This window comes from Chelonoidis abingdonii, chromosome 2, assembly GCF_003597395.2.
Source record: "Chelonoidis abingdonii isolate Lonesome George chromosome 2, CheloAbing_2.0, whole genome shotgun sequence".
NCBI lineage: Eukaryota > Metazoa > Chordata > Testudines > Testudinidae > Chelonoidis > Chelonoidis abingdonii.
Window position 1 is genome coordinate 255007354 of NC_133770.1, and position 11025 is coordinate 255018378.

General features: G+C 45.0%; 1 protein-coding gene across 2 annotated transcripts in view; it reads right to left on the reverse strand.

Moving 5' to 3' along the window:
• The window catches only part of NBN (nibrin), a 64743-nt gene that overhangs the window by 46821 nt on the left and 6897 nt on the right, over positions 1-11025 (reverse strand). For both annotated transcript variants that reach the window (XM_032795319.2, XM_032795321.2), the window contains exon 4: positions 450-609. In XM_032795319.2, coding sequence (XP_032651210.1) covers positions 450-609 — 160 coding nt within the window. The remainder of the gene's footprint in view (positions 1-449; positions 610-11025) is intronic.

The following is an 11025-nucleotide window of genomic DNA, read 5'->3' on the forward strand; positions in this document are numbered from 1 at the left end:
GCACTTCCTCTAAAGTATCCAGTTCTGGCCTCTGTCACACAAAAGGATAATTAATGTTATGGACTGCAACCCTAAGAGTATGGTATAGTAACTCCTAGGTTCCTCTGATTCTCACTTAAGCGGTCTGCTTCTTTTGCATTTTCAAATACCACAGCGAAGATAAAAAATGAAGCCCTGAAAAATACATCATGCACAAAAGTGGATGACAATTGCAAAATATTTTATCTGCTATAAACAGTTCAGACTCTTCTGATTTTAGTTAAATATTCATATTAAGGTTGTTTTTAAGGACTCTTTACTTGAAAACAATCATTTTCCTAGGTGAAAACCTGGACTAACTGAAGGCAATGAGAATTTTGCCACTGACTTCAGTAGGGCGCTATGGTTTCACCCCATACATTTTCATGTTGAAGTCACAAAATCTATTAACATACAGAAACTCAACCTACCTTAACAGTAACTTTCACTGATAACATGACAAGATGAGAACATTCTTCTGACCAATCATTCACAACAAGGCCTCCAAGCTGCAGAATAGCTTGATTTAAAGCAGTTTTCCCAGAAACCTCTAAACACGAGGAGCAGACAATCAAAGGTTCATATTCTACTCTGCAAGGAACAAGATACAGAAGAGAATTGTCTAAATTAGGGCTGTCAAACGATTACAAAAATTGCAATTAATTGTGAGATTAAAAAAGTAAATCATGATTAATCATGCTGTTAAACAATAGAATACCATTTATTTAAATCATTTTGGATGTTTTCTATATTTTCAAATATATTGATTTCAACTACAACACAATACAAAGTGTACAGTGATCACTTTATATTTTTATATATATATTACAAATATTTGCATTGTAAAAAACAAAAGAAATAGTATTTTTCAATTCCCCCATTACAAGTACTGTAGTGCAATCTCTATCACGAAAGTTCAACTTACAAATATAGAATTATATACAAAAAATAACGGCATTCAAAAATAAAACATAAAACTTTACAGTCTACAAGTCCACTCAGTCCTACTTCTTGTTCAGCCAATCACTCAGACAGACAAATTTATTTACATTTGCAGGAGATAATGCTACCTGCATCTTGTTTACAATGTCACCTGAAAGTGAGAACAGGCATACTGTTGTAGCCAGCGTCAGAAGATATTTAGATGCCAGATGTGCTAAAGATTCCTATGTCCCTTCATGCTTCAAACCACCATACCAGAGGACATGCGTCCATGCGGATAACAGATTCTACTTCATAACGATCCAAAGCAGTGCGGACTCACGCATGTTCATTTTCATCATCTGAGTCAGATGCCACCTGCACACTCACTCACTCATGCCCGTCACCCCAATCGGGGTATGGGTCGCCAACCACAGATCTCCAGAGTCCTCTATCCTGGGCCATTCGCTCTAGCTGGTTCCAGGTATAGCCCATCTTTTTGCTATCAGCCTGAAAGTCGTGTCGTCAGGTGTTCTTGGATGGCCTCTTTTCCGCTTGCCTTGGGGGTTCCACCGCAGTGCCTGTCTGGTGATGTTAGTTGGCTGCTTGCGTAGTGTATGTCCTATCCAACCCCACCTTCTCCTTCTGATTTCTTCCTCTGCTGGGAGTTGACGGGTCCTCTCCAAGAGGTGGATGTTACTGATGGTGTCTGGCCAGCGGATCTGGAGAATCCTTCTGAGGCAGCTATTAATGAAGGTCTGGATCTTCCTGGTGGTTGTTTTGGTTGTCCTCCAGGTTTCAGCTCCATACAGTAGGACTGATTTCACATTGGAGTTGAACAGTCGAATTTTTATTGCCAAAGACAGCTCTCTGGAGCTCCAGATGTTCTTGAGCTGTAAGAAGGCTGCTCTTGCCTTACCAATCCTTACTTTGATGTCTGCGTCTGTGCCACCCTGCTGGTCAATGATGCTACCTAGGTAGGTGAAGGACTGCACTTCTTCCAAGGGGCTTCCATTCAGTGTGACTGGGTCGTTGCTGATGGAATTAATCCTAAGGATCTTGGTCTTGTCCTTGTGAATGTTGAGGCCAACCTGTGATGACGTGGCTGCCACAGTGTTGGTCTTCTCTTGCATCTGCTCTTTACTGTGCGAAAGGAGTGCAAGATCGTCAGCAAAGTCCAGGTCATCAAGCTGGGTCCACAACGTCCACTGGATTCCGTTCCTACGCTCGTAAGTGGATGTCTTCATAATCCAATCGATGACGAGGAGAAAGAGAAGTGGTGACAACAAGCATCCTTGTCTGACTCCAGTTCGCACCTGGAAGCTGTTAGTGAGCTGCCCTCCATGGATCACTCTACAGTGTATACCATCATATGAGTTCTTGATCAGGTTGACCACCTTTGCTGGAATGCCGTAGTGCCGAAGGAGCTTCCAGAGGGTCTCTCGATCCATGTTATCGAACGCTTTCTCATAGTCAACAAAGTTGATGTACAACGAGGAGTTCCACTCCACAGACTGCTCGACTATGATGCGAAGCGTTGCTATCTGGTCCGTGCATGATCTGTTCAGCCGGAAACCTGCCTGTTCATCTCGTAACTGTGGATCGACGGCATCCTTCATTCTCTCTAAGAGAGCTCAGTTGAAGACCTTCCCTGGCACCGACAGGAGTGTGATTCCTCTATAATTGGCACAGTTGCTAAGGTCTCCTTTCTTGGGGATTTTGATGAGATATCCCTCTTTCCAGTCTGCCGGAATCACTTCTTCTTCCCATATCTTCTCAAAGAGGGGGTACAGCATTTCCACTGAAGCATCCAGGTCTGCTTTCAGGGCCTCTGCTGGGATGTCATCAGGTCCAGCCGCCTTCCTGTTCTTCATCATGGTGATGGCTTTTCTGATCTCATCTCTGGTTGGTTTATCGCAATTAATTGGGAGGTCTTCGTTGGCTGGGTTAATGTCTGCTGGATTTGGTGGTGCTGGTCTGTTCAGGAGTTCCTCAAAGTGCTCCGCCCATCTGTTCATCTGTTGTTCTATTCCTGTTATACACTTTCCCTGCTTGTCTTTAACGGGACGTTCTGGCTTGCTGAACTTTCCAGACAGTCGCTTGGTAGTATCATACAGCTGTTTCATGTTACCGCTGTATGCTGCCTGCTCCGCTTCTGCTGCCAGTTCATCCACATACTCTCTCTTGTCCTTCCTAATATTCTTCTTCACTGCTCTGTGGGCTTCAGCATACTCTTTTTGAGCTTTGGCCTTTGCAGCTCTAGTCCTGCTGTTGTTGACTGCTGCCTTCTTCTTCTTTCTGTCTTCTATCTTGGTCAAGGTCTCTGCTGTGATCCACTCTTTCTGCTGGTGTTTCTTAATTCCAAGCACTTCCTGGCATACTAACCTAAGTGTCTCTCTCACTTTCTGCCATCTGTTTAGTACACTGTCTTCCTCTTCCTCAGACCGATCCTGTAATACTGAAAACTTATTCTTCAGCATCAGTCCAAAATCTTCCTTGGTCTTATGGTCCTTCAGAAGGCTGACGTTGTACTTCACTCTTCTGTCTGACGTATCTATCCAGTTCTGCTTCAGCTTCAGCTTCAATCTAGCCACCACTAAGTGATGGTCGGACGCCGCGTCTGCTCCTCTTCTAACTCTAACGTCCTGCAAGGATCTTCTGAACTTCTTGCTAATGCAGACATGGTCAATCTGATTTTCTGTCGTGCCTGCTGGTGATACCCAGGTACTCTTGTGGATCCGCTTGTGAGGAAAGATGCTACCTCCTATGACCAGGTTGTTAAGTGCACACAGATCCACAAATCTCTCTCCATTCTCACTCATCTCTCCCAGAGCGTGGGTCCCCATGACTTGTTCGTATCCTGTGTTGTCAGGTCCAATTTTGGCATTAAAGTCTCCCATAAGGATGATGATGTCTTTGTCTGGGAGAATCTCTAATATTTTCTGGAGTCTGTTGTAAAAATAATCTTTGTCCTCCTCTTCGCTGTCATTAGTTGGAGCGTAGCACTGAACAACATTCATCTTAGTCCTCTTCATTTTAGTTCTGAAGGATGCTGTGATGATCCTGGGACCATGTGCCTCCCAACCAATCAGTGCTCTCTGTGCCTGCTTGGACAACATGAAGCCTACTCCCTGTGTGTGGGGTGCGTCGCTCTCTTCATGTCCTGAATACAGCAACAGCTCTCCTGTCAACAGTCGTCTCTGTCCAGCTTGCGTCCATCTTGTTTCGCTAATGCCTAATAGGGTCAGGTTGTTGCTCCTCATCTCTGCTGCAACCTGCACCATCTTTCCTGACTCGTACATGGTCCTCACGTTCCATGTGCCTATGGTAATCCTCCTGGTTGCAAGAAGGGTAATCAGCTTAGTGGCTTCCTCACGGCTTTCACCACCCAGCGTCACGCATCTTCGAGTTGAAGACCCGTCTTTTTCCAGGGTAAAAGTCTCTGTTGTCTCTGTTGTTGGCGTTTCTGTAGCAGGTTGATTTTTTACGGGGTGGAGTTGCTAGCCCCACGCCCAACCCTCCTCCTTTATCCTGACTTGGGACAGGCAGATGGCCCCAAAGGACCTCTCTGGTGGAGTCTGCCACCTGCAGAAGGTTGATTTTTTTTTTTTGGTGGTTCGGTAGTTTCCGTAATGAAGTGCTGCTCCTAAGACTTCTAAATGCATGCGCCACACATCGTCCCTCTCAGATTTTGGAAGGCTATTCAGATTCGTAAACCTGGAGTCCAGTGCTGTAGCTATCTTTAGAAAGCTCACATAGGTACCTTCTTTGCATTTTGTCAAATCTGCAATCAAATTGTTCTTAAAACAAACATGCGCTTGGTCATCATCCAAGACTGCTGTAACATGAAATATATGGCAGAATGCTGGTAAAACAGGGCAGGAGACATAATTCTCCCCCAAGGAGTTCAGTCCCAAATTTAACTAAAACTTTTTTTATTTTATTTTATTTTTTTAAACGAGCATCATCAGCATAGAAGTATGTCCTCTGGAATGGCGGCCAAAGCATGAAGGGGCATACGAATGTTTAGCATATCTGGCAAGTAAATACCTTGTAATGCTAGCTACAAAAGTGCCATGAGAATGCCTGCTCTCACTTTTAGGTGACATTGTAAATAAGAAATGGGCAGCATTATCTCCCGTAAACAAACTTGTTTGGCTGAACACGAAGTAGGACTGAGTGGACTTGTAGGTACTGAAGTTTTACATTGTTTTGTTTTTGAGTGCAGATATGTAACAAAAAAATTACATTTGTAAGTTGCACTTTCACAATAGAGATTACTGTACTTGTATGAGGTGAACTGAAAAATACTATTTCTTCTGTTTATCATTTTTACAATATATTATTTTTATTACAAATATTTATAAAGGGAGCACGGTACACTTTTTATTCTGTGTTGTAACTGAAATCAATATATTTGAAAATGTAGAAAAACATACCAAAATATTTATAATAAATTTCAATTGCTATTCTATTTAATGGTGTGATTAAAGCTGGAATTAATCACAATTTTTTAAATTGTGATAAATTTTTCTGAGTTAATCACGTGAGTTAACTGCGATTAATCGACAGTCCTAGTCTAAATAGTTAAAGTGAAATATTACAGACGGACAGAGTTGGCTAAAAACTGGAATTCCTGTCTGAAACATTTCCAGGGTTCTCTGAGCTGCATGGAGCTCCTGCCGGCAGCAAGCTGGGCAGCTCAGGGAGCCTGGAAGCCGGGCAGCTCAGAGAGCAGAAACTCCAAAGGCTCCCACTGCCAAAGAGCTGGGAGCCTAAAAGCCCTGGAAATCCTTACTCCAAGAAAGCCCTCCTAATTGGCTACCCTGCAGATAAGTAGACTGGAAGTTCAGGAAGAAATTTATATGTGGATCTTTTAAGGTCTAATAGCATCAACAAAATATGGCAAGTATAATGAATAGCACGACTGATTAAAGCAAATACATATAAAACTAACAAATGTCAAAGTGCGTTCAAGTTAAAATAGATGTTGCTTCTTTTAACGAAGTGATTCTCAACCAGGGCATTTGTACCCCTGGGGGTACACAGAAGTCTTCCAGGGGATACATCAACTCATCTAGATATTTGCCTAGTTTTACAACAGGCTACATAAATAGCCAGTACATGCATAGCCAGTACAAATCAAAATTTCATATAATTGCTTGTTTATACTGCTCTATATACTATACACTGAAATATAAGTACAATATTTATATCCCAATTGATTTATTTTATAATTATATGGTAAAAATGAGAAAGTAAGCAAATTTTCAGTAACAGCGTGCTGTGTCACTTTTATATTTTTATGTCTGATTTTTAAGCAAGTAGTTTTTAAGTGAGGTGAAACTTGGCAGTATGCAAGACAAATCAGACTCCTGAAAGAGGTAAAGAGGTACAGTAGTCTGGAAAGGTTGAGAGTCACTGTTTTAAAGAACGCACTCATTTTGTTCAGCCTAAATTTAAATGTACACTGGTTAACAGCCCTTCATTCCCATTAAGTGTGAAATACATTTTTTTAAATTTATTACAAGTTCAATTTTCTGTCCATTCTCAGCATTGCCTCCATTCTCCCCTGTTACTGGAAAAAAAAATCCTTCTTCTATACAGTTCCTCTAATCTGAATCGCTCTTCCTCATCAAGCCTCCCATCCCTTAAGTCTTAGCTGAGAAACACACATTTTCTTCTTTGGCTTTGACTCTTAATTTCCCCCTCTGCTGCTCTATTACAGTATTATATGATTCTTTAAGGGCTTTATCCCCTCATCGATGGTGGAACTAGGGGTGCTGCAGCATCCCTGGCTTCAAGTGGTTTCCATTAAATACAGGGTTTACAGTTTGGTTCAATGGCTCTCAGCATTCTCACTATAAAAGTTGTTCCAGTGTCACTGCCTCCACAGTAGGAGGATAAAACCCTGGGACTGGGAGGGACTGGGAGGAGGATTGGGTGTAGAAAGAAGTCCCAACTCCACAAGAGGTAAATCTTCATTTTCAAAATGCTGGGATTTTTGCAGTCAAATTCTTGTGGATCGTGTCACCATTAACTTTCAGAGGGAGAAAGCAGGAGAGTTCTGCAGTGTGCAGGGAGGAATTCTCAGCACATCTGCTCCTGATAGCTGGAAGGCATCAGGGCTAACAGCTATTAGAGATACAAGATTGTTACATGACTGTGGCTTTGCCTCTGAATGTCTTGTTTGCAGGGTTGTAGCTTTGTTGTTCCCGAGATACAAGAAAGACAAAGTAAATGAGGTAATATAAGCTTGTCCATTCCACCAACAGAGGTTGGTCCAGTAAAATATATTACTTTATCTATCTCGTTTCTCTGAATATCTTGACCTACTAGCTAGTTTAAGGGCTAATCCTCCTCCTCCTTCTATGGCAAGAGAGGGAGAATGCATTAGCAAGTTTTCACATGAAAATGTTTCAAGTTTCTTATTCTCTCTGTCCTTTGTAACAAAAAAGGGCAAATATGTCAAGCTGCACAAATTTCTTATTTAGCTTAGCTGCATACATTAATGGAACAGTGACATCCAGTCATGAGAAAAAATATTATAAATAGCCAGCAACAGTTATAGTTAGAAACTGGAGAGGTCCAGCTATTGGATATTGTGCTAGGAATTATGCAGAATGATGCACCACTACACATGTGGCAGAATCCATAAAAGGGGCTATGGCATATGAAAAGAGCTCTTCCAAACCTATTATAAACTGAGATAAAACCAACAGGCCCCTGTATACTAAGCTATTGGTTTTCAAATGGGGCAGTAGGGGGGAAGAGAAGAGGAGCATGACATGGTTATCAGGGAGGAGGAAACAAGCTGAGGTATAGGGCTATGGTCAGCTGGATGTCTAGGGCAGGACAGCAGCTGGGACAGCACACAGGGAGTCCTCAGGGGCAGGACTTGCAGCCCTGAGAGGGCAGCTTGTTGCTTTCTCCCTCCTCCCCTTACAAATCATGGAGGACTCCCTGAGTGCTCTTGTCCCTGCTGCTCTGTCCTGGACACCTGGCCAGCTGCAGTCCCACGTATGTTAAACCCTCTGGAGCTTGAAGGAGTGAGGGCAGGTGGAGATCAGACCAGGCCTCCTCACCCTCTCTGTGCCATGCTGCCCTGGATTCCTCCAAAGATGGAGCCAGACGGGTCCTACTGCCATCTTGGGCATGAGCCACCCTCTTTCCTGAGTCACCTGCTGCCTCAGACGAATGGGAGCTGGCAAGGCTGTTATGTGACTCCCATTGGGGATCACAGCAAAGTGTTTGGGAACCTCTCTGCTAACACATCTCTTGAAAGTTTTATATTTTGAATATTGAGGTGTTGATTATTGCTACTAACTTATACTTACTCTGCAGTAATAAGTTATTTCTTAAAAATTATTCACCTTAACCTCTGAGGACAGGAGAAGTAATGGGCTTAATTGCAGCAAGGGAGGTTTAGGTTGGCCATTAGGAAAAACTTCCTGTCAGGGTGGTTAAGCACTGGAATAAATTGCCTTGGGAGGTTGTGGAATTTCATTGGAGATTTTTAATAGCAGGTTAGACAAACACCTGTCAGGGATGGTCTAGTTCGGAGATGGGCAAACTACAGCCCACGGGCCACATCCAGCCTATGGGACCCTCCTGCCCAGCCCAAGTTCCTGGCCCGGGATGCTGGCCCCTGGTCCCTCCCTGCTGTTCCCCCTCAGCTCACTGGGCCGCCAGCCCAATGCTCTGGGTGGCGGAGGGCTGCAAGCTCCTGCGGGTGCAGTGTATTAAACTGACCCGGTGCTCTGTGCTGCACCATGCCGTGGCTGGCTCCAGTGGGTCAGAACGAGTGCCTGTCCTAGTGCTCTGTGTTGTGCAGCTGTAGCGCTGCCAGCCACCGGTGCTCCAGACAGGCGGGGGGGAGGGGGTTGGATAGAGGGAAGCGGAGTTTGGGGTAGTGGTCGGGCAGGGTGTGGATAGGGGTTGGGGTGGTCAGAGGACCGGGAACATGGGGATTGAATGGGGGCAGGTCCCGGGGGTTGGGCGGCGGGGGAACATCCGAGAAGAAGGAGGGCTTGGATGGGTTGCAGGGACCAGCAAGGTATGGGGGGACCTGGCTGCAGCTGGGGGCGTGGGTGGATGGGCAGGAGTTCCGGGGGCCCATCAAAGGTGGAGCCAGAGGGTCGATGGGCAGGGCAGGCGGCCAGGACAGCCGGTGTTTCAGAGCACAGCACTCCAACCCAGACCTCCATAACAATTCAAGAACCTAATGTGCCCTCAGGCCAATAGTGCCCACCCCGTCTAGTTCTTCTTTGAAGTGCAGGGACTGGGCAAAAATTACTGCTCAAGGTTCCCTTCTAGTCCCATGATTCTGTTTTCTAAGAGCATAGGCACTTTGTCTTGGCTTAAAAATTTTCAGCTTTTTATGCTAACTCATAACTGTTCGTGAATTCTATGACATTCTAAAGTTTTCAAATGATTTTGTAAATGACGATATACAAAAACGTATTTTATAGAGAACCTGAAGAGTGCTGTTTTGCCACAAACTGACACATCAGCCAACTATGGAGTAGAGCCCAATGGTAAGAGACAAACCAGGACTCTACACTACAGATATTCGATTTACATAAACCGTTTTTGTAAACAGATTGTATAAAGTTTGAGTGCACGTAGCCACACAACAGCCATAATTTGGTGTTGTACAATCCACGTATGCGAGCGTAGTGAATCGTTCATATGAGAGCCGTTTAGCACTGTGGCTCTATCCCTAGCTATCCGGTATGTTCCGCTGCACTCCCTGCCACTGTTCGGTTAATCCCCAATTTATGGTGCAATAACAGTGTCGCGGAGTAGATTCTGGGTAAGTTGTCACTCCTCCTCCTCCGGGGAAAGCACGGGGCAATCATTTCATGCCCTTTTTCCCTGCATTGCCCTGGCAGATGCCATAGCATGGCAACCATGGAGCTCATTTTGCCTTTTGTCACCATCACCATATGTGTACTGGATGCTGCTGACAGAGGCAGTACTGCAGCGCTACACAGCAGCATTCATTTGCCTCTGCAAGATAACTGTCTCTGCTATCAGTCGTTCTGTACCGTCTGCTGCTGTCATAGGTGCTCCTGGCTGACCTTCGCTGAGGTCGGCCAGGGGCGCAAAGATAAAAATGGGAACGACTCCCTGGGTCATTCCCTCCTTTATGTTGTATCTAAAAATAGAGTCAGTCCTGCCTAGAATATGGGGCAAGTGTACTAGAGAATCAGTGTACCAAAGAGCACAACCGCTCTGTGTCAGATCCCGCAGAAATGATGAGCTGCATGCCATTCTAGCGGGTGCCCCTGCAACAACCACACCCGTTGCTTCCCTCCTCCCCCAACCCTCCTGGGCTACCGTTGCAGGGTCCCCCCATTTGTGTGATGAAGTAATAAAGAATGCAGGAATAAGAAACACTGAATTTCTAGTGAGATAAAATGAGCGGGAGGCAGCCTCCAGCTGCTATGATAGTCCAGGCAGTACAGAATCTTTTCTTTAGACATGAAAGGGGGGGGCGGGCTGATGGAGCTCAGCCCCCAGTTGCTATGATGAGGACGGTTAACAGCCCTTCTGTACCATCTGCCGGGAATAACTGGCAGTCATTCCTATTTTTACCCAGGCGCCCCAGGCCAACCCCACCTGAGGCCAGCCAGGAGCATTCACGGGATGATGACAAGGACGGCTACCAGTCCTGCTGCACTGTACCATCTGCCATTGGGGAAGGGAGGGGAGAGGATACTGCTGTTCAGTGCTGGAGCACCACATCTACCAGCAGCATGCACTAGACACACGGTGACACTGAAAAAAGTGAAGAAACGATTTTTTTCCCTTTTCTTTTACCGGCGGGGGGGGAGGAAGGGGGGGTAAATTGACGAGATATACCCTGAACCACCCCCGACAATGTGTTTGACCCTACAGGCATTGAGAGCTCAGCCAAGAATGCAAATACTTTTTGGAGACTGCGGGATAGATGGAGTCCTCAGTCCCCCCTCCCTTCCTCCACAAGTGTCCATTTGATTCTTTGGCTTTCTGTTACGCAGCACTGTGCTGTGGACTCTGTATCATAGCCTGGAGATTTTTTTCAAATGCTTTGGCATTTTG